The sequence below is a fragment of the Salarias fasciatus genome, chromosome 12 (genome assembly GCF_902148845.1).
Source record: "Salarias fasciatus chromosome 12, fSalaFa1.1, whole genome shotgun sequence".
NCBI lineage: Eukaryota > Metazoa > Chordata > Actinopteri > Blenniiformes > Blenniidae > Salarias > Salarias fasciatus.
The window spans coordinates 26,692,856-26,717,828 of NC_043756.1; the positions used below are offsets into that span (position 1 = coordinate 26,692,856).

Below are 24,973 nucleotides of genomic sequence, written 5' to 3' on the forward strand. Positions count from 1 at the left end.
TTTGCATAGAAAAGCGCCGATCACGAAGCTTGCGACGCGTCCGGTGTGAACGCAGCATTAACCTTTAGCTACTTGTTAATGACCAAGTACCAAGACAAGCACTTATTAATACTTATTCCATATGCAAATGATACGCAAAGGCAATGTGGTGCCACGAAACAACTCAACACAGACTCACACACCTGCTTATTTAATCAAATGGACAAAAAAGACAGAATATTCTACCCATTTAGCTGCTGGAGGGTGTGCTCCAACCATTGGGGGATCACATTCCTCAGCGTCCCTGGGAAAGTGTACTCCAGGGTACTGGAGAGGAGGATTCAACCAGTGGTCGAGCCTCGGATCCAGGAGGAACAATGCGGTTTTCATCCTGGTCGCAGAACACTGGACCAGCTCTATACCCTCCATAGGGTGCTCGAGGGCTTGTGGGAGTTTGCCCAGCCACTCCACATGTGTTTTGTGGATCTGGAGAAACCATTCGACTGCGTCCCTCATGGTGCCTTGTGGGGGGGGGGCGCTTCTGTAGTACGGAGTCCAGGACCCCTTGTTAAAGACCGTCCGGTCTCTGTATGACCAGAGTAGGAGTCTGGTCCGCATTGCTGGCAGTAAGTCGGGCCTGTTCCCGGTGCATGTTGAACTCCAGCTGCCCTTTGTCACCGGTTCTGTTCATAATTTTTATGGAAAGAATTTCGAGGCGCAGCCAGGGACCAAAGGGGATCTGGTTTAGGGACCACAGGATTTCATCTTTGCTTTTTGCAGATGATGTTGTCCCGTTGGCTCCAGCATATCTGAACCTACAGCATGCACTGAGGTGGTTTGCAGCTGAGTGTAAAGCGATGGGGCAGAGGAACCCACCCTCCAAATCTGAGGCCACGAAAGAAGGTGGTCTGCCCTCTCAAGGTCGGTGGAGAGACCCTGGCTCAAGTGGAGGAGTTTAAGTGTCTTGGGGTTTTGTTCACAATTGAAGGATGGATGGAGAATGAGATTGACAGGCGGATCGGTGCAGCGGCTGCAGTGATGTGGTTGTTGTATCGGTCTGTCATGGTGAAGAAGGAGCTGAGCCAAAAGGCGAAGCTCTTGATTTACCGGTCAGTATACATCCCCACCCTCACCTATGTTCAGGAGATTTCGGTCATGACCCAAAGGACAAGATCCCGGATACAAGCGGATGAAATGAGCTTCCTCCGTGGAGTGGCTGGGCGCTCCCTTAGAGATAGGGTGAGGAGCTCAGTCAACAGGGAGGAGCTCGGAGTAGAGCCGCTACTCCTCCACATCCAGAGGAGCCAGCTGAGGAGGGTCAGATATCTGTTTAGGATTAGCTAAACATGTTTTTCTGAGCTAAAGATGGCATGGTAAATGAACGTCAGAGCGAGATAAAACAATATGTGAGCTCAGAAATTCTTTATCATGTAGCACGACTTGGAGTTACGTGCTGAGCCGTTAAACTGTTGACTGACATCGTTCTAACTCTGCTGCTCCAAATGTCTCTGCCGATTAAGTTGTGTAAAATTTAGCTTTCCTTCTATGTCGTCCCACTCTTCATTGTGATATTCATATTTCATTGCCTGGTTTAAAAGCCGTCTGTTTTACAATTTTAATACGTTGTTATCGTTATTCAAAATGTGTTGCAATCAAGACTGAATTGTTGCAATTGGAACATTGGAAATTGCTGCAGAACCGTTGTCGATCCTTCACGTCCTGTCGATTACTTGACTAATAGTTTAAGCTCCGATTCAATAGACTGCATAGCGAGAACCTGCCTCCAGAAAATTAATCATCTCCTGATACGCATCGGTGAGGCTGACAGCATAATCTGGACTGTTAGCTTCACACCACAATAACGCCGCAACACTTTCCTGCGGAGGTCAGTGAGAAAGCTCTCCAATCAGTCCTAAACCCAGGTGAACAAAATTGCAATTAAATCCAAAAACCACAGCAGGGCAATTGTGTGAAGCATGTTATGGCGAGTAATTATGTTTGATGATGCACTCTTTGATTCCAACCACATCTGGGCTGTGCTCCTAAATCCACCATGTCTACCAGGAAGACTGCTGTGCGGTCTGTGGTAGAAACATAAGCATAAAGGAACTGGTGATAGGGAACCCCATTTAGCAATACGTCTGAGATAATAAAAACCAATTAGTGAAGACATGAACTGGACGGAGAGCGCAGCTGAGTCCATGGCGAGCTGACTGCTCTCCGTCTGGAGGGGAGGCTCACGTTTCAGCACAGTAAAGAACAGAAAGCCGAAACCTGAGCTCAAGAAATGCTGCAGCTGTTGTGTACGTACGGTGGCTTTTTTTTAAGAAACTCTCTAGGGCTGAAAAATACCGGTTGACAGGCATTGTCCCTGAATGTGGGGAATGAGATTACTCATGCTGGAGTGGCTGAAATATACAGTGCTTTAGATGGATGAGCCTGTGCAGAAGGTCGTCTGCAGAGTGAAAAGCACAAGACTTCCATTGTTTCAAAGGATAAACACTAAATACTAGCGATGCAAGTAAGAGTACTACCCTTTAGCTATTTCTCTGTGAGTGCTTATGAAATACCATGGAGCTTATCATTTCCACACGCAAACAATAAGCTTTGCATTGCCACCAAACACCTGTCTCCATCTGGTCACACATGCAGGATTGACTACAGCGGTGGTGCACATACACAGCAGCAGAGTGACAGAAAAGTTGTAGGTTCCCCAATTTCCATAGATACAGGAGCATTTTCGAAGATCTGGGAGACCGATCCGTTCAGGCTGTTGCCCCCTGATTCTTTCAAAAAGGACTTGAAGACTCTTTTATTTAAGAAAAGCTTTTAGTCGAATATCTCAACAGAGAAATCTTTATGTAAAATGTTTTTCCTTTTACCTTGTACAGTACCTTATGATTTTTTTCTGTGAAAAGTGCTTTACAAATAAACTTTACTTGCTTACACCTTGAGAGCTGTTTTAAAAAAAATATTTTCTCAGTGCCTCTGAGCAAACAGACCTCCAAAACACAATGACGGTTTTCCGTTTTCACTTGAAAACTAAACATGGTTGCTTCAGAAAGTGCTTCTACAAAGCATCTGTCTCCCAGATGAGTGAATCAGTCTTCAGACAGATCAAATCCTCAGTCAATAAGAATTCAGACAGCACAAATTGAACTTTAAGTGTCAGATATGATTGATTTGGGAACAATTTTAGATGTGTCCAAAGCTCATCTGCATAGATTAAAAGTCAGAGGTAAAAGTGGAGTAAATAGGAGTTCACCAGATTCCACCTTGAGCCACTAGACTTTATGTTTATCGGGACTTGAAGTCATCTTCCAGCTTAGCAGCGATTTGTAAAAACAATTATTCACATTTTCAGTCTTATTCAGCTGTTTGTCATCAGTTCTCTTTACCGGACAGTCACAGCACACACACACACACACACACACACACACACACACACACACACACACACACACACACACACACGCGCGCTAAGTGTAATTTGAAGGTCAGAAACCGTTCCTGGGTATTAGTATGCCACCAGCGTGCGTTCACCACTACTCTCACACCTCAGTTAATGAGTACTCCCGGGTCACTTTTCACTCTCGCTTCCCTGTGAACTAACAGGCGGCGGTTTGAAGGAGGCTCTCCTGCAGCGCTTGCAGCGCGGCGGCCTGTCAAGAGAGGCTGCGGCGTCCACGTGTGCACGCATGCAAAGAGACGGGCGCATAAATTAGCATGAGCCACGCGAGTCTTTGAACCGAGAGGCAGCGGCCGCTCTGATCCGCTCTGCAGAGGAGCGCTGGCTTTGATGTGTTTGAAAAGGATGTTTAAAGATCAATTACATTTCCAGTCTCTACTGTCCCTCAAAGACCGCTTCAACTTTAGACTTTAAAACTCGATTAAAAGAAACGGACGGAAATTCAAAGGGCCGCTGACGAGATCAGAGTTCAGCGCATTAGCGGGAGTTTGATGACCAGTCCATCAAAAATCTTTCGACGCAGAGATACGGAATGACAGCAGGCTTCAGAAACTTCTCCATTTCACGAGATCCTTACAATTACATTAACATTAACGTGAGATTTAACTTGCAATTATTTTCTCTCTCTGAGATTCATTTCATGATTTAAACCAGCAGTGGACAGCAGCCCCCATGTCTTCTTTGAGCTGACAGGAGACTCTAGGTGATTTTTCTTCTGTGGGCTCAAATCTCACAAAAGAAGCTCAAATGCAAACATCATCAGAAGTCAAAATCGGTAGTTTCTCTTGAAACGTCCTGTGATGCATGATCTGTAAATAAGTCAGAAAGAGATACTGCCGTAACGTTTCGATTTACAATAAATAAAAAACACTGACGCAGTGCTCTTTCTCTTGTCCCGCTGATTGTCACCATTTTGAGATCATGCCATGTTTTCAAGACGTCATTCACATATACAGAGTGGGCAGGTCAGGGGGTCGGGCTCGATCTGATGAAAGCAGAGCCTGATTGGACGGCACCCTGAAACATAAGTCACTAACATTCAGTTCCACTTTTTCCGTCTGCATATTGAATATAATCATAAATATTCACGACCTGCACGTCACTGTCGTAGGATGCATCCTGGCTAGATGAAGCCCTCCTCCTGCAATTGCAGCACAGTCTGTAGAAAATTGTTTATCAGCTTCAGTTTTCCTTCTCTTTGTGCAGCTCAGACACTACATAAAAAAACATTAAAAATCCGACATCGAAAGAAAAATTGAGATGATAAAAATTAATATTCAAGAGTCAAGGTAAAATGTAAAATAGTTGATAAATTCTGCAGCCTGCTTTAAGAAATATTACTGATGCTGTTAACACAGCAAAGAAACACGTTGTCACATGAAAAGAAACTTTAAGACGATGACGGTATTATTCAAAAAAAAAAAAAAAAAAAAAACAGTCTCAAAGCTTCAAGCCTTCCAGAATCCCTCTGAAAGCTTTGAGGCCGGTTTCCTCCAGGGAGGAAATTATTAATATTTTTGCTACTCTCCGCTCCCCGCTGGGCTCGGCTCGCTGCTTCCTTCACAGGGAGAAACGGGGTCAGACCCCGGACGCCAAAGAGCTGTCGGAAATGAAACGGGGAAAACAACGGAGACCTCTGCACACGCTGTCAGCTGTGAGAAGCAACTAAAGCTTGTTGAGTGCAACTCCCTCAGAGGACACAGGCGATCTGCCACGCGCTCCACCTGAAGCATGATAATTCCCTTATCTTTTGAGGCTTCAGGAACACAACCATTGGTTTGCTTTCTGCCCAATGAGCATGTTGAAGTCACAGACACGAGATGAATTATTATTTCTTATTCTGACGTCTGGATGTCAAATTTTTATCAGAGCATCAAACTGAAACAATCTTCAAGCACAACTCAAAAAATTGTATGCAATTGCATTGCACCATTATATCCAGTGAAAACTTTGCAACAACCCCCATCAGTTTTTTTTGTTCCTGCTGTCGTCATCATGACCCAAACATGTCACCATGCATTAGGCCCCGACCGTGTTAAAAGAGAATCCAAAAACGCCCCGTCTCCAGAAGGCAGCAGTCCAAGCGCTGCATTCAGCATTCACCACACAATAACAAAATTAATATTTGATTTGGATTGGTGCAGCCACTTCCTGTCTCCCGCAACAGCCCCGAGAACAAAGCAGCTCTCCTGGTGAAATGACTTTAAATAGCACGGCGGCGAGCACGGCGCCCTGCAGGACAGAAAGCAGTCTGACTCCTTCAAGAGTTTCACAAGTTAAAGTTGACTCAAAGACGAAAGCAATGCAAAGTGAAGGCAAAGTGACATTGTGGAGTAAAATTATTAAATATCCACTCGGCGCTGATGAGATTTCACCTCGGCGGTGCCCCACACGACAACAGAAAATCAATCAAAGCGCTCAACAGACTGCAGGTCTCAAACTGTTTTCTCTCAGGCAGCGACCTTCGCCGACTCCGAGCGAATCGCAGCGTCCAATCGGCTCCCGTTACTGCGGATGTCCGGCAGTGGCGGCGGCCGCAGGCTCGCCATTGGTCCTGCTTGTCATGCAACTGAAAGTGACAGTGAGTGAGCAGCAGCATCTGCAGGGAGGGAGCGGGCCACCATGGGACGGGAGCAGGCTGCTTTACTCACGCCGTCCTTCAGGTGACTCATCAGGGCGACAAGTGGCTTTTAATACACTGAAAGACAGTCATGGGGGCGCGCACGTACGCACATATGCATGTACGCACGCAGCGGTTATGACATCCTATATGGCCTTGAAGCCCACTCTGTGCTGGAGTGGGAAGCACTCGCAGTGCACAAAGGGAAAATCCTCAGTTTGAATCCAAGCAGTCAGCCTGTTCTCTTTATGGGTGAAGAGATTCTTCTCCAAGAACTCTGATTTGAAATGAATGCATAGTTTTTTTGCACTGTTTTGAAAACAATCTCCGTTTACACCAAAGCGCTGGAAATGATGTAGTGAGTATGCCAGACAAGGAGGAGGCGATGTCTGTTTTTTTTTTTTTTTTTAAGGAAACCACATACATGCACACCAAGAACAATCCACCACAGAAAACTTATAGAAAAGCTGCTTTTTTCTGTTTCCAGTGGTTCAAAGCACTGTTATTGAGTAAAAGGACCCACAAAACACGCTGAAAGTTTTCCGTTTTCCTTTGGAAAACATTGCGTGAATACAGTGGCATTAGTATTTTCCATGCTGTGTTTCCCCATGCTCAATTAATATGTGCAAACAAACTTTTCTGATCTTCTTCTACAGAGTGGTTTGCCTGTTATCAACTCATATAATCACTTCTCACTACGAAGAAGTGATAGTTGACAATTCATTCATTTTTAATGTCACAAGAGGAATTTAACTTTCATCAAATCTATTTGCACCACTTCCATTTGCCATATTTCTATTGAAAAATGGATCAAACCTGATATCAGCCCTCTAACACTGATGGCTCAGCTGACCCTGCTCTCCATACCAATTAAAGCCTTTCACACCGACTCTGCACCCACTGCTGTTAATCCCACTTGGCAGGCCATTGGACAAACAACTGCTGTTTTGCCTTCTAACAAAAAACAAAGTGTAGCACACACCACCTGACTGATCCTGGCCTCTCATGAAAAAACTGAACGGGCTGAGCGGCGTTGTGTGTCTGTCATTATGGGGAGTTACTGTTGAATATCACTGATGTGAATGGCTTTAGTTGACTTTTTGCCGCGTTCACTGCCAGAGCCGCCGTGTTTGCAATCCCAAGTGAAAGATACGAGTCCCCAATTTAAAATCCTTTGTTGCTTTTCAGCATTGCTTTGCTTCTTGGCTGTAATTACGCTGTCAAAATGAGCACGGCAGCGATTTACTGGAGATAAAATGTCACGGCACAATCTGGATTTGGGAAATTTTGCACAAACACCACTCAAAGAATGAGCCGTGGGGAGATTAGAGCCAAAGTTCAATTACAGCTGTAATTATTCCCTCATTTCCAGAGTTGTTTTGGCTGCGGCTAAATGAGAAAATAAGTGTGTAAACTCAGGTGTGTCGTGTGTTCACTGAGAGTGTGTGAGCCGCGGGGCTCAGGTGTAAAGATCTGCCCAGCGTCTCTGGAGGCGGCGCTCGAACAGCACGACCCAGAGCCGTCGGTTCGTTGTGTAACGTGTCAGGAGTTGTGCGGGGAAACGTGTGTGGGGCGTCTTCACCTCATAATGGGCGACCCTCTGGGACTCGGAGATGAGCTGAGCGCTGCACACTTTGCAGTAGCTGTCTGTGAAAAGCCCTTGGTCCACCTCTGTTGACTTCATCTGCAGGGAGAGACAAACGCACATATGTTTACTGACCTGGATGCACTCTGTGGCAGGTGCGCTACGAACTGAACATGCAAACGTTTTTCAGTGGCTCGGAGCACTTGTGTGAACGCAGACGTAAAACAGAAGAAAAGTAAGTTCCTGCTGCAGTGTAAAAAAGCAGGCAGTGCTCTCATTCACACACACACACACACGCACACACACACGCGCGCGCGCGTTATGTTTCTGTCTTATGGCAGCAGTGCATTGACTCACATTCACTGGAGACAGCTGGTTCACCCCAGCCCACACCTTGAGACCTTCTCTAACCTCGAAGCAGCCTGCCATTAAAAAGTATTGATATTCCTTAAAAAGACATTGTCTCCATGTTGACTTAGAATTACACCGATTCCCCTTTTATGACTTGAATTCCCTTGGGCCGATGTTGCTATCCCCACCATTACAGAAGGAGGCCACACACACACACACACACACACACACACACACACACACACACACACACACACACACACACACACACACACACACACAAAGACAAACACACAGTCGTCTGATTTGTGTTGTCACTATCGTGCAGCCGAGCTTTGTGGGTCCGCGGGGACCTGCGACAAACCAACCACAATGTAATAGAGCAAGTAAACAATCGTCTCATTTCATACTTTCATCGCTGCTAATCAATATTTCATTACCTCGAGCATCTGAGTTACTGACAGACGCTGAGCAGCTTTCGTGAGCAGCCAGTCAGAAAAGACACTCGATACCAAACCGCCGCCGCTCTGAAAACTTGAGGCACGCAGTCAGATTGTGTTTGACGAGGATAAATAAATGACAGCGGATTAGGCTGACCAAGTGTTTCTTCGAATTTCATTAAAAAACATGAGTGAACTTCTGGATTCATGGAGATGAGTCCAGAGAAAGTTTTTCTCCCTCTTTCTCTCTCTCTCTCTCTCTCTCTCTCTCTCTCTCTCTCTCTTTACACAGACGAGGACGTCTCTGCTTTCTATTACTTATTCAGCCCGGCTGTCGTTCGTTCGGCGGCTCACATTTCATATTTGGAAGCAGTCGCGCTCGACGCATCCCCGTTTACACCAGAACGTCTTCATTATAGGCAGTGGGGCGGATTACAACCGAGGTCATGTGGGCATGGAGGCGAGGCCTCCTCCAGCTCGCCTCGCAGATAAAACAAACAGCAACATTACGGGCTAATGTTAATATTTACCTCCGCTCTGACATCCAAACGATGACAGTGAAATATGCTGTGCTGCTCGCTGAACGCCAACACGCTGCGACAAGCCTTAAGACTGCGAACGGCAACTGAGGGATTCGAGATTTAATTTCTTAATCTGTTTGTGTTTGCATCAACAGATTTTGACAGTAAATACATAACTAACGGCACGCGGTGTCATTTAAGGCGGCTAAGTGTATTAAATGTTACAAGTTGAACTGCTTTATCCTCACATCAGTTTCCCATGAAGGTTCTGATGGAGCCGGGCTGCCGTACTGCTACTGATTCATCAGCTATTCGAACAAACAAATGAAAGAAAGAAGTTGAATTTTCCTCATGTTGAATGGAAATGGAGTCGGTGCATTTCGGTAAACGTCCTTCTTGGGAGCCATTTTCAAAAAGTGGCTCCTATCAGGAGACGGTGTTGTGTAAACGGGACCAGAATGCTGCTGTTGCTGCTGCTCTCAGATCGGCCCCACATTCCCACATGCTCTGGTTTATTTAGCTCCACCTCTCCAGGACATGGCGTGACCTTGATGGCGACTTGCAGCAGGAGGCGCTCTGCCTCCGAGCCGCCGGCCTTCTGCTTGTCTGGCTGCCCGGCGGCCATGGCCAGACTGACGGGACCAAGAGCGGAACATGTTCGGGGCAGAGGTGCATCGTGACAAACAGCCAGCGACCGAGAGGGAGTGTTAATAAATCATCTGCTCGTCTCTCAGTCACCATCGGCAGAGAGCGTCGGCATCGTTTTCTGCTCAGATTCTGCAGGACAAACAACATAAATGAGCATCTCTAAGAGCTCTGTCAGCCTGCGCCCGAGCTGGACCCACTGCCTGATTTAGCAGTGGTGCACAGATGCTGGAAATGAATGATTAATCACCCTAAATTCTGTTAAGAAGCACAAGCGTCAGCAGCAAAATCAGCAGCAGCAGCCGGGGGAAAAAACAACTCTTATCTTCGACTTGATTTCCTCCAGCCAGAGGAAAAGATTGTTGCTGCTTCTTTTTTCACTGTGACTGTTACATTCTTATTACTGATTAACTACAGGGACACTACAATGTGGCCTAAATAGTTGTTTAGTTCCTAAATACAGTAGGGCCGCATAATGCACCATCGCACTGGGAAAGAAAAAGAACTTTATTTGTCCACAGCATGAGGAGCCAGTATTAACTGGCTTTACTACTTTGGATGAGATGTATGGTAGGAAAGTCAGAGAAAAAAGTTTTCCTTCTTAAAAACTGGACACAGTTTTTCAGGTAATAATAAGTCTTCCTCTCTCAAAATCCATCCTGTCAATAAGGAAGGGCATCATCGACAAGACAGTCAAGAACAAGCATCCATCCATCTATTTTCTACCACTTATCCGGGGCCGGGTCGCGGGGCCAGCAGTCTCAGCAGGGATGCCCAGACTTCCCTGTCCCCAGACACTTCCACCAGCTCCTCTGGGAGGATCCCAAGGCGTTCCCAGGGCAGCTGAGAGACATAGTCTCTCCAGCATGTCCTAGGTCTTCCCCGGGGTCTCCTCCCAGTGGGACATGCCCGGAACACCTCCCCAGGGAGGCATCCAGGAGGCATCCTAACCAGATGCCCGAGCCACCTCAGCTGGCTCCTCTCGATGTGGAGGAGTAGCGGCTCTACTCCGAGCTCCTCCCTGGTGACCGAGCTCCTCACCCTATCTCTAAGGGAGCGCCCAGCCAGGGTGCCCGGCGACCCGATCCTCAGACACAGAGACAAGAACAAGCAAAAGGACAGAATCATCTATCTAATGGTAATTTCACTGAGGTAGAGAGCTTTCACAGATGGCAACAGTTGTAATACCACTCCAAAAAATGTCACAGACACAGACACACACACACACACACACACACACACACACAGACACACACACACACACACAGACACACACACGCACACACACACACACACACACACACACACACACACACACACACACACACACACACACACACACACACACACACACGAGTGGATTGAAACCACCAATTTTCAGGTTTGGTAGACCACCTGCCACACCGAATGAGCCACAGCTCCCCACTTCTTCTTCTCTCCTCCATTTAATGTTGAAGTGGGTGAATTTTTTAATCTTAACTATCTTGCTGAAAAATCCCATGAATTCTTAAAATATAATCTATGGATGTAATCCCTGGAGAAAGAAGTGGCTGGGAGCTTGGACGAGTGGGGTCCAGGTCCTTACTTTACTTATTGAACACCCACCCATTATACATGAGTCGGCACTGATCAGGCCGATATGTTCTACCAGCGGTTCTTAACGTTGAATGGAAGGAAAATGTCTTCAGGAACTATTCTCCACCGCTTTATGCAAACTTAAAGTCAAATCCCCACTATTGTCTGCAAATGCCCTCCGGGTGGGAAACATATCTGCAGCCCTGTGGAGAGGTGGGGAGGTGGGGGGGGTTTGCACACTGTTGTCAGCCCTGGCCTCCACTTGCTTTGCCAGTGCCATGGCATCACTTATTAAGCAGAAAATGTGGTATGTAACGGGGAAATGGATGAGTCATTTTGGTGTCCAGTATTCCTCAGCTCATGTTCTCTGACCCAGTTCTCTGCAGGTCTCCTTTCTCCAACACACCTGTTCCAAGAGGTTTCCTCACCAAACATGTGCAAAATATTATCTATTTTTTGTGTGTTTAGCATGAATTGGCAAACTGCATCTTGAATCTGGGGTAAATTTGTCTAAAAAAAAAAAGCCTGCAATATCAGACAGGAAAGTAAATATGAGCCAATTGAAAAAATTAGAGAAGACCAGCAAAGTCTAGCATGGGAGCAATTGAGTGAACCATTGAGTACTATAACAGTAGTCTTTATAAGCATTATTTATTGTGGTTTCTCAGGGGTTCATTCACATCTGATGGGATGAGGGATCCTGAGATCTATGGGAGATTCAGAAAAGAAATCACAGTAATGCACTCGTACGGCATACAGTTCCCTCAACATCTGCCGCCTTCATGAACCGACAGACAGAAATCACAGATACAAGCAGCTGAGATGGCTTTTCTCTGTAGTGGTCGCTCCTTATTACGTAAGAAGCTCGGCCATCCAGGACAGGCTCTCAGAGAGACACACTGAGAGTAGCCAGTTAAACTCCCCTTTTGAGGTGCACCAGGCACAACCGAATGAGACTGAGTTTGGTTCTGCAGAAGGTCTCCTCCTCTCAGTCTGGTTCTCCAGGTTTCTTGGTGTTGAAGAGTCTTTCCATTCAAGCACCTCTTATACTTGCTCATGTGGGTTTTTCTCTGTAAAAGTGCTTTGAAATTACTTTTATTTGGTGCTAAATAAATAAAATCGAATTGAAATTGGTTGGATGGAGGCAGAATGAACGGCAGTTCCAGACAAAACTATAAAACTGTCCATTTTAACAGGTTTTACTGGTCTGTAGCTCCAGGGAACCAAACCACTGCAGCAGGATGCTCATACAGTATGAATCCAATCTATCATCCTGAAGTCGAATGTTTAAAACAAAGTGCATCATCAACCTTGTCAAAGCATTTGGTCACTGAACTGTTGCAAAAAAATGAAGCAAAAAAACCTTAAATGTGTGACTCCTCATGTGACAGCAGCTCTTCACGTGTCTATTATTCAGCTGCACATTAAAGAAAGCAGGAAACGTCCTGCTGAGTGTGGAGCACAGCTCTCCAAAGAGCGGGATCGACGCCTGCCTCTCCTCGGTGATGAATTCATTAAGCTAATGGAGTTTACAGTCAGACACACTGCTATAATTGCAAGAGGTTGACTCTTTTCTAAATTAGAAAAATATTAATTTTCAACCAGCGTAATTGGATAAGGGGAGGAATTTCAATCGTCAACCATCAGGGGGTTCACTACACAATTCAATCATCAATATCTGATCAGAGCAGCTGGTGTCAACATCTTTACACCGGGGCTCTCAGCGCAGCACGGTGAGCTCATTACACCCGTCCATATTGCCACTTTGGCGAAGGAGAACAACGGGACGGAGGAGGCAGCGGGAGCACCGCATCGCATTGACAATCAAATTAGCAGGAAGCCAGCTTGTTTCTCACACCTAGTCAACACTGCTTACCGTCTGTCTTTGACTGCGACAAGCCGCCAGCAAATCAGCAGAGGCAAGCTGTGCAGCGCTGGAAGCCCCAGGCTGGCCGAGCGGGGCAGGAAACAGAAAAGGCTGATGAAACAGTGGGAGGGGAGCGAGTGCAGAGATGAAAGGGAGGTCACAGCAGCCAGTGCCCAGCAGATGTTCTGGCGATGAAAGGTCAGCTGTAATTCGTTAGGGAGAGTGTTAAGCTGGGAAGCTGGATGGGTGCCCATGCAGACGGGCTGGACCCGGACCGGCCCCTTTTGGCAGAGGGCAGCCCTCAAAAGCAAATTCTGGTTGCCATGTCTCCTGGGCGCAGTGCAAAACTTTAAAAAATACTTACTCACATGCATTTCGGGTCAACACAACTGTTGACAAGCTTCACCAACATATTCAAATAGCAACACAGGCACAGGTATCTAAATGTCTGAGCTGCCGCTGCCACACATTCTCATTATACTGTGTTAGGTCATAACAGTGTTGACCAGCTCAATCTGAAATATTACATCTCGAGCCTTTTTGGTATCTTAGGGGAAGAAGCGCAGAGAAAAAAAACTGGCTCAAAATCGACAAAGATTTTACTTTTATGAGAAATCTCACCTCATGCTCTCATGTTCACACAGGAAAGAGATCAAAAACCATTTATTAGTGGTCTTGCTCTCCAACTGTCACTACTGCTTGGAAAATCTTCAATCTTAATACACAAAAATGTGCCTAGAAGCCAACAAGACATTTGAACCATTCTTGCTGTAGTACACTTGACTTTACTGTGCAATCTAGGTTAAATATGTGTTCAAAAAACATGGTTCAAGATCAGATTACTTTTTCTGGTTTAAATGCAATAAAAAATCTTGCAATGGCATTAATAAAAAATATTCATCCTTCCATTCACCACACACACCTTGTGCAGGGTCGCATGGATAAAAAAAAATCCACATTTAAACTGGATTTCATATAATAAAGATATATTATTCAAACCTAGATAAGTAGTATTTCTGTATTCATATCAGTATTTCTGCACAACTAACTTGAAGAAAGTCTGACTTTGACTCTAATATCAGGTGTAAACCCAGACGCACTCTAATGTGATTTTTTTTTTCCTCATTACCCTACAGATTCTGAACAAAATGCCTTTAAAGTTGGTACTAATAGACAGACTCTCTGGTAATGACCCATGTCTCGTCTCAATGGCACAGAGATCACCACGTGCAGCACAGAAACCTGACCAAGACAATCATAATGTTCATGTTATGAGGCAATTTGCAGCTTTACCAGACTGTGAGAAATTTAACAGGTTCCCAGTTTTTATGAGGATTTAAGTGTCTAAAGCTGCTCTGCAGGTTTATAGATTTCACTGCTTCTTTGACTTATATGCAAATGCCGGCATTTCAAATCAAGGCCAAAAGAAGTTAGTTTAGCTTGAACTTGGTGAAGTTGGACAATTTCATATTTTGATTGGATTATGGCACTAAAATGAAAACTCAGAAGATTGAAGTTATAACCCCAAGGTACATAAATTCCTGTTTTTAATTTCAAGGTAAGTGTCTGCTCAGATGTTTCCATGTGAATCAAACGGCAGATGAAACACTGGCGGATGGTTACAGGGCCAAGATCTACTGGTGAAGGGAAAACATTAGGAAATGTTTAGGTTTGAAGCTTAAAGGTGCTGTAGGCAGGATTTTGCTAGTCACTGCTAATTTTTCTGTGTTTTCTTTGGATTAAATGTTAGAGTATCCATTGATAATCCTTTAGGAGTGTAGCATAATTGCACTACCGCGAGGGCGCAGCGTTTACATCTGTCTCTGTTCTGAGCTGAAAAGGAATCTGACAGCTCCAGGTATCTTTGACCAATCAGAAGAGCCCATGAGGCTCTAACCGTGATTGGTCGAGGGGCGTTCGTTGCACGTTCTTGTGGGAGGGGCTTAACTTGCGTAAGGGCGTGATGTCAGAGAAAACAGGACAGGATTGGCTGTGCTGGGTTTCAAATCGCCATCTTAGATGGGTCAAATCGCCATCTTGCTGAGGTAACCCTAAGCAAGATGGCGGAGATGCGGAATCCTGCCTACAGCACCTTTAACATGGAATCCATGCAGTATTTCAACCCCAACACCCACCAACGCTGCCCGACAGTTGTGCCCATTCTGCCTAATACCATTTGACTTTTTCCCAACAGGGAACCAACAGAATACAGTTCCAGAGTGTGTTGCCTCATCCTGGGATGATTTCATTTAAAACATTCATTGGGGGTGATCCGGCTCTTCCCCCACACAGACCTCCAGTTCTCCCAGTGAGCAGCTGCTGGGGGGCCGAGCAGCCATACACTTTTTTCTATATCTGTGCTACATCTTGCTGACAGTTTCAAAGCTTAAAAAAGACAAGAAAGAAGAGCTTCAAAAACCTTTAACCAACACCTGCCTCCAACACAAGCTCCAAATGTGCTTCCAGCTGTTCTGGAGCTGCATCAACACACTCAGGCCAAATCGCTGCTGAATCAATTGGACAATGTTTATTCATTATTTTCAGTGTTTATCTCAGCCTTAATCGACAGCAACAACCAGGAAATGATGCTTAAAATGAAGATGTGTTTGTGTGTTTTGATGAATAAGGTTGTATCTCTGTCTGGTACGACTGGAAATGCCTTCACATCACGATGATCCGAAACACGATTCCCTGATTTTTTACAATACGAGCACGAATAAAGGTCCCTCTTCCACATGCATCAGTAGTAGTTGGATTGTGAAGTGCATCATTTTATATAGGACATTTCACAGTTTGAGTCATTTTTAATGCAGCCCCAAGCACATATGGGGATTTCCACTCTTGTCACAGTAATGACTATAGTCACAGCCACCTACTGCTTTTCAGTGAGACCGCATGGTGATGGCCTCTAAAATGAGGAAAAAAATTCTTTCTTAATGTTTTAATCATTTGAAGGATGAAAAGATGCAAATACACTGAAAGATTTGCTCATTTGGGAAATCTACGATCATCCCTCCAGTCATGTATCTGCTATATTCACCTAATCCAGATTAATGTCAGACGGAACTAGAAAATCGTTACATACAAAACGGAGAATTCACACCTCCAGTATTTTTTGAAATCAAATACTCCATTTCCTTGAGTAGCCGTTGCAGCTCTATTGGATTGTTTTTACGGACACTGTCAACTCTAAAACTCCCAGTCCAGGAGTCATGTTGTTCTAGAGGAAACCTTGTTTTTATTGTCCATCTACTGAGCATGAGCAGCAAAATTCTTGACAATTCATGGCAGTGATGTACACGTTGTCCATCCTGTTGACACGACAACGGAGCCCGAGCATTTTCCAAAAGTTGTGTTTTCAGTGATTCCGATCACAGCTGTCGTGTAAGCAAACACTCAAGAGGTAATGAAAGTTTTCCATTTTCACTTCAAGATGTTGTACAGCTGCCGTCCCAAAAAAAACAAAAAAAAACACTTGTAGCAGTCGTTTTGAATCTTTGACAGTTGATGTGACACATATGATTTTTTGAAAATGTAGGAATATACTGTTTCCAAACAGATTCTTAAACAGGTTTGGTTTGAAATGCTTCATGTGCAGACATAAACTGTAATGGCATTTCATCTTGAAGTGACAAACAGATTAAAAGGAGTAAAGAGTAGAGTGTTACTTTGTTAATCCCAAACTGGGAAATATCACAAGTCAATCAGTCAGCAACGTCTTCTTGCATCAACGTCCACAAATATGGATATTAAATGATCTCTATTTTTCTTCTCTCTAAAGTCTTTACATCACATTGCTTCTATGAGAGACAACTGAGGCATATGAGGCTCAATAAAAGAATGGTTTTACCGCTGCTGATGACGGTTCATTTTTTATTCTAATGGGAGGATCCATGGTGGTTCTGCTTCTGCTTCATTTCAGCTTGATGAGATCAGTTTTTGGCCGGAGTGCTCCTGCGCGCTGCAGTATTTTCTCCTCACCTTCACCTGTCCTGCACCACCTGGGGAAGCTCTTGGCTCCGTCCAACCGGCTGAGTTCAACTCCACATTTTCACCCCACATCGTTTAATCCAATCAGGGCTCCACAGTAAACAGCAGGAAACCACAGCGCCATTCCCAATCTGTTACATTTCACCCATCCCATCGTAAAGCACTCCAGCTTACTGAATTTAGGAGACAGAGGAGCCTACATTTTTCATGATGAAGAGACTTTCATTGAAGTAGTATTAAAAATGTTGCTGAATTATGCAGCACCTCAGAAGGAGCTTTGGCTTTTGACGTCCGAGCCGCTCACTGTGACTCAGGTGTTTGAAAATGCAACAAGGTTTGCATACAGTGGAAGGGCATCATTAAATAATAAAAAACATGAAATGTGAAAAGTGGGACATAGACTGGGAAATGGATGGTGGGGCCTTATTCTATTTACAGCCAACAGGATTAAAAGAAATCTTATCATTTTGTAGAAAACCCGTAAAAATTTGACTGCCTGCCAAATATCGCATTACTGTCAGTCGAAGCTCATGAAATAACATTCATTGTGTTAAAACATCTGTGTAATATTGGGAAAACACTGCTTGATACCCAGGAAAGAGGTGTGACTAGAACTGCAGCTCTGTGTTCTGTCCTCCAATCAGCCACAGAAGTATCAGAGCCGATCTGCTGAAGTTAACAGTCTGCTAAAATTTGATGTTTTTCTTGCTTTAGGCGTCTTAACATCAAAACAATTCCAGACGATGATTTCTTTAGCTTTTATTTCTATTTATAAAAATGAATGGTTTGTCATTTTATGCAAAGAGCCACTCTAAAGTTGTCCTGCTTTTGTCCAGATATAAATGCTTGAAATTATAAAGTCAGATCTTCCCCACCTGAGCCACCAAGTCGATGACAGCGCTAAATAAGCAGCCTTTTGGTTGAAGTTTATTTTCTGTGCTTTGTCTCTGGAGGGTTTAAATGTGACTGCTTCGCCGGCGTCTTCCTCTGATACGGCGGCGTCTCAGCTGACAGGTTTGTGTCTTCATGTCACCGTCTTGTATCTGGATGACGGCCGGGCCAACGAGACTGGGAAAAGTGCTCTGCAGGAAGCCACACCAGAGCCGCTGTTCTCTCGTCCTGCCGGTATCATTTGCTCCAACATCAATAAAGATGAGTGAACCGGCAGCCCAAGCTACTCACCACACACCGCAACACCCCTTCATGTTTGACTGATGAGCTGGAAGGCTTCAGACGCTACCTGGTCTTAGCTTTCCCCTACTTTTCCCAAGGTTTATCTTGGTATCATCTGGTCTCCAGGTTTCATTCTCAGAAAGCAGAGCTGGCCTTCCTCTGCTCGGAGGTTGATGAAACTCGATTTGCTCTTGACCTTGGGTTTCTGTGTCGATGGTCCATGGCCCGAGATGAGACTCTTGATACTGTTTTTTCACAACTGTCCAAAATTGAAGGAAAGTGACTAAACACCCAGTGAACAGGCGTATAGAAGAGCTCAGCCTTCAGTGTGGGTTCAGCTGTCTGTTCAGGCCTTAAAGAACAGTCTCATTCCTTTAAAGACACAAATGTCCAAACGTCGTCTCAGACAGTTGATCTGATTATATTCCTCTATGTTTATATTCCTCTATGTTGTTTGTTCTTATCAGGGTAAAGTTATGTGACTTTCAGAGAAAAAGTTTGGAACCACTGATTTGACCTGCGGCTGCTGGAGTTGAAGTGTTTCTGCTCAAGACTTCCTCTTGTACCTGTACTTTCAGGACTGCTGCAAATCACCTGCTAATCCTTCACAGCTCTGAGGGTTTCTGTTCCGCCGTGCCGGTGGCTGCTCTCTACTGTTTCTTATGTAAAATCCACCACAGATTGTTTTTCCTTCGGAGCTCGCCACACTGTGGGACCTGATATTGGTTTTCAATGAAATTCGGTCTTCTATTGTCACAGAGGTGCTATTTTCCTGTCACGGTCCGCTCACTTCTGGCTCTGGCTTCGATCTGGTGAGATGAAACGACGCTGCTCCGTCCTTTGACATGTGAGCAGAAAGGAGACACCTGAGTAACAAGGCCCACTCGCAGCTCAGCTGGTTCCCTGAAACGGTGAAACTACATAATTAAAAAAACACTAATGCTTTCAGTCAGTCTCCTGTCCTCCTGATAGCTTTCCTGCTTTATCTCAGCAGTGAGCAGCTTTTAGCTGAGTTTTCTGCGAAGTTTGAAGACACAATCAGGAGATTCAGGTGTGTTGGAGGAAGGAAATGTGAGCCTCCAGTCGTAAGCTTACTTCTCATCTCTGCCTCTATCCCACCGCTGCCACTTCCTTCTCACTGCACATGATGCAACATTTCATTAACCATCCCTTGGTACCGCGACAGCATCAAGTCATAATCCTCATAATAGTCATGTTGCCACAGTAATTAACTGTAACTTTCACTGTAGACTTTACTATTTTGTTCTTCTCCAACCAGGTTCCTGTAGGACCGTAATGAAACCAGACACGTAGGGGATGGGAGAACACGGAGAACAATACACTGTAAGCATTAACAATGGAGAACACAGACGTTCATACAGAACACCAAGTTGGATTGTTATTACAGGGACTGCCAACTCTGACACTACAAAGTTCAGGAGAATCTGGACTGGGAGTCATGACACTCTGGAGTCAAACTAGATTAGAGTAAAACAGAATCTATATTGTAACTGAAATTGTTTTCTGTCCCAGTCAGTGCATGAAAAAAGTAAGATAAAAAGGGCATAGATTCAAAACATAAATTGGAATGAATAGTATAAAAGTACTGTAAAAAAGTAGTGCAAAAGTAGTAGTGTGTGTGTGTGTGTGTGTGTGTGTGTGTGTGTGTGTGTGTGTGTGTGTGTGTGTGTGTGTGTGTGTGTGTGTGTTCTTGTATTTCTATCCTTGTCGGGGCCAAATGTCCCCACAAGGACAGCAAAACGTGGAACGACGTGCCTTGTGGGGACCTTTTTCCAGTCCTAAGTAGGAGAAACAGTGTTTTCTTGACCATGTTGTTGTTACTGAAAAAAGTAAAAGTGCAAAAACATTTCTTTAGGGTTAGGCTTTGTTGTGGTGTGGGTTAGGGTTAGGGTAAGGGTCAGGGTTAGGGGCGAGACATGAATGGGAGTCAATGGACGGTCCCCACAAGGATAGAAATACAAGACTGTGCGTGTGTGTGTGTGTGTGTGTGTGTGTGTGTGTGTGTGTGTGTGTGTGTGTGCCCCCCTGAGGTGGATAAAGCAGATGTATTAATGGTAGGTATTGGTATTCCTCCAGTTTCGCCCTGACTGACCACAAACTGATTCCTCTGCCCTCAGAAATTCACCCTCAGCATCCAAAAGTTAAAAGCCAATTCACATTTACACCAAATTGTAATGCATTAACGGAGCACTCTTTCATTTAGTATTCAGTTTGGCTTTCTCCAGCTGCTCCCATGCTAATTAAAACCATTTTTTTAGTGCCTTGAGAGGAAAAAAAATAATAATCTGTTCAGAAAATAGTGAACCAGACGACATCAGCGGATGACCCTGAATTCCCAGGAAAAAAAAAAAGTGTGACCTTCACCAACACAGTGCAAACCTGTTTAATGGAGAATGATGAGCGCACATGAGCAACCGCCGTAACCCATAAATTACAAGCCAGGTCATTCATTCCATATGCGGCATTACGAGTGGTAAAAGTGGTAATTAATCACTGCTGTGCCACACATGAGGAGAATCAGCTGCAGGGGAGGAGTCCTGGGAAGCCACGGCTTTGAGCTACTGTCACAAAGAACTGCTGAAGCACTCAACGGAGCAAGAAGTCATAATGAGGTCCTGCAAAGAGAGAAAGGAACGGCTCAGTCTGCACATTCGGCAAACTTTGACAATAGATTGGAGGAAGCCATTGTAAGCCTTCTGAGCTACTTATAGCAGCACTTTAAATCCTGAGAGACGGCGGAGCGGCGCTCCTCACCTCCGCGGACGTCTGGGTCACGCCTGCACGGCGACAACGCGCCTGCAAAAAGAGAGGGTGTTGTTTATGCTGATGACACCCTGGAGATGCTGGAGGTGTCGACAAACAGCTTGTTTCCTGCAGAAGCAGCCAAGCCTGACCGTTCCTTTCTCCTCATGCTGAACACTGACTGTCACAACAGTTTTCACTGACGCGCTAAACAGTAAATGCCCTGGTTGAAAAAAATAGTGAAATAAAACTGCTATCGTGCTGCAGAGCTGCATGATATCAGGTGATTGTGAAGAATCACGCTAATGATGTGATTCGTTTTAAATACATTCAAGTAACTGACGTCAATGACTGTTTTCAGAGTTTTCTTCAAAAATCACAGTTCCTTTTCCCTTGCACCTAATTTACACCAACTGGATTATGGCGATCTGTTGGTTGTTTTGTTTTTTTTTTTTGCTTGAGTCACCTCGGACTGAACGAGGGTTTGAATCCCTACAATCTGCCCAAACTGATACTGGGCAGGTTTTCTTTCTTTCTATCATCTAACCCCAACCAGGACAGCAGAAAGTCTCTGGTTCTACAGAAAGTCTCCTCCAACCCTGGTCCTACAGGTTTCTTCCTGAAAGTCAAAATTGAATTTTTCCTCTGCTTGCCCATGTGGATTTGTGGATTTTTTGCTGTGAATCTGTCTTGAAATGACTGTGCTGTATTCAGAAGTATAGAAATGAAAATGAATTGAAATGAATTGTTTTTACGTTTGTTTTTTCCTTCACATTTTTTAGAACAAGAACAGTTTGTTGATTTTGCTGTTTTATGGTCTTTTCCCCCAATTTTTTGTTCTGTCAGCTTCTGTTCTGTGACCTCCAGGTGTGAAGTAACTAGGGATGGGTACCTTTCACATCTGAATCGATACGATACCGATACTCGGTACCTGCGAATCGATACCGGTATTTTTCGGTACCTGTTTTCGATACTTTTTTTTTTTTTTTTTTTTTGGGGGGGGGGGGGGGGGGAATATGCATTTGGTAATTAAAGTTATTTTGTATATTTAAAAAAATAGTCAAAACTTCGGAATTTTCAACATTTATGCTTCAATAACATCAACTGAAATAACTCCAACATAGAACTTGAGAAAAATGTGTGTGGGGATAAAGTAAAAAATTTAAATAAATAACAATAATAAATAACATAATAAAAATAGACTCAAAATAAATAGCTGTATGAAATGTTTCACATTAGCAGCACCAGGCACCTCTACAGTAAACAAACACTCAAAGGGATGGACTCTATACACAACTTCACCACTTCCTGAACTTCAGGAGGCTCCTTGTTTCCTGTCTTTCATGATAGGATGAGCTGATTAATGCAGGTGTGTCTGGCCTCTGGAACAGCTTCAGACACACCTGCTTTAATCAGCTCATTCTATCATGAAAGACAGGAAACAAGGAGCCCCCTGAAGTTCAGGAAGTAGCTGAGTTGTGCATAGGGCCGATACTGGAGGATCAGAACTGTATGGTTCCAACTCGTGATTGGGCAGTCATAATGCCAATCAAACACCACGTGGGACCGCTTTTGCGTGATGACATATCATGTCGAGTCGCCACCTGAGTGCCCGCTCTTGTTTCGAGCCGCGCATGCGCAGAGCATTGTTTAGGAAGTGACATGCAGCGGGAGCGACCATCGCAGAAGCAGAAGCGGCTTGTTCCTCCCGCGAACAACTCCGAACAGGGGCGGGGTGGCCATTGGGAGGTTTCCCGAACGGCCGGTGTGTTCCAGGCCGGTGGGGTCTATTTCGGCCGGCAGCCACAAGCGGCCGGCAGCCACAAGCCCCCCACCTCCCCCCCCCCGCCCGCTCTCACGGCCCGTGTGCGTGTCCGCTCTCCCGGTATATTATATATTTGCTCCCGGTCTGCGAGTCAAAATACTCCGAAGATTTTGGACCCACGTAACCGCGTCACCGTGTCCTCCGCTCTTGCCGATGCATAATGTCAAGGTGCGTTCAGGGTCAAAAAAAAAAAAAAAAAAAAAGGTGCGTTCAGGTACCGAAATGTGGTACCGACGGATTTCCCGTGAATTGATACTCGGTACTTCAGCGGGAATTCGGTCGGTACCAAAAAATTACCGAAATTCGGTACCCATCCCTAGAAGTAACTCATACAATCGATAAAAGAATTTCTATCAGGAGACTGTACATTTTTATTGCACCAAATAGAATTAATTTCACTTTTTTTTCACAGTGAAAATAATGCCGCTTTGTATTTGCAGAGTAGGAATCCACGATCAGTGGGAGAAAATCATCACCATGCATCAGGCTCTTCAGATATGAATATTGCATGTTGATGCTGTGAAAACGGTACATTTAGGATATATGATGTAGCTCTAGCTTGATGGTTCAAAGAAAACTTCCTCATAAAGCTAGTGATGTTATGTCTGACTGTACTCATCACCTTGCAGCATTTCTGACCTTCGTCCCATTTAATACGTGTGAGTTCAGTTTGGACGCAGCGTTCATGCTACACTGACCAAAAAGACCAGACTCAAAGCTGTCTTTCTGAATGGGTTCTGTTCTCCAGAAATGCCTGAACAGACTGGAGGCGGCCACAGGATGAGTCGCCGTCGAAGATCAGGTTGAAATAAATTCCTGTTATTAGACGCATACACACAGAGGGACTGTCATACTTTAACCAGTCTCGAAGGAGCTGCTGGCAGCTGTCGTGATTCGCCGGGGGATTCGAGGGGTTTAGGGTGGCTTATGGACGAGATACAGCGATGGTGGTGAAGGTAGAGGCTTTCACTTTCGCTATTCCAGGGCTTCAAACCAGCAAGCTTCCAGCACACTTGAATGCAGCACGGGGTACTACCAGAGCTACGCTAAGAGTCAATGAAATCCTCTAACAAAAACAATCAAGCAAATAAATAAATAAATGTAAACAACAAAGTAAAAAAAATCACACAGAGAATATAATAAAATTAAATAATTATTAAAAATTGTATACACTGTATGTAACATCATCAACAACAATAACAGCAACAACAACAGCAATTACAATAATAATAATAATAATAATAATAATATAACAAACAAATATAAAATTTGTAAATATTAATAGACAGATAAATATAACTTTTTTTAAATATTTAAAAAAGAAAGTTATACAAAAATGTAATCTACTGTATTTTGGAATACGTGTGTATATCAAATATACACATATGTAGAAATAGTATTCATAGTATGAAAAATATTCTAGGTGTATTGATAGAGTCCTAATAAAAATTAACATGAAGAATTAATATATACTTAAATAAAATTAGAGGCATAGATTTGGTACATTTTTCACTACAATATTCATCTCTGCTCCTCATCCCACAAATGCAAACACATTCCTTAAGACTAAAGTATAAGTAAAACAGGAATAAACAGAGTTCTGTTATGCTGTGTGTATCGGTCTCTGATCAGATCTCAAACTAGAGATGTTCCGATACCATTTTTTGCCACCCGATACTGATTTCAATACTTTTGCTGTTGGTATCAGCCGATACCAAGTACCGATCGATACCAGTATATTATAAACTAATACCATGCCACGCCTGCATGACTGTCACATGATTATCACTGTGGTAAGGCCTGGCTCAGGTAAAACCGTCTAAAACGTGAAATCAATAAAGCACATTCAAGCCATTTATATTTTAATTGTACAGTATAAAAAACAGCAGTGCAAATGCAATTGAACTAAATCAATCTAGGAATAATTATTTTCAATATCTTAAAGGTGCTGTAGGCAGGATTTTGCTAGTCAATGCTAATTTTTCTTTGTTTTCTTTGGATTAAATGTTAGAGTATCCATTGATGATACTTTAGGAGTGTAGTATAATTGCACTACTGCGAGGGCGCAGCGTTTCCATCTGTCTCTGTTCTGAGCTGAAAGGGATTCTTGACCGCTCCCGGTATGTTTGACCAATCAGAAGAGCCCCTGAGGCTCTATCCTGATTGGTCA

At 44.2% G+C, this 24,973-nt stretch overlaps 1 protein-coding gene across 1 annotated transcript in view; it reads right to left on the reverse strand.

The window, feature by feature from the left end:
- Positions 1-24,973, reverse strand: part of zmat4a (zinc finger, matrin-type 4a) — a 147,318-nt gene that overhangs the window by 109,901 nt on the left and 12,444 nt on the right. The window contains 1 exon segment of the mRNA XM_030105329.1: positions 7,651-7,752. Coding sequence (XP_029961189.1) covers positions 7,651-7,752 — 102 coding nt within the window.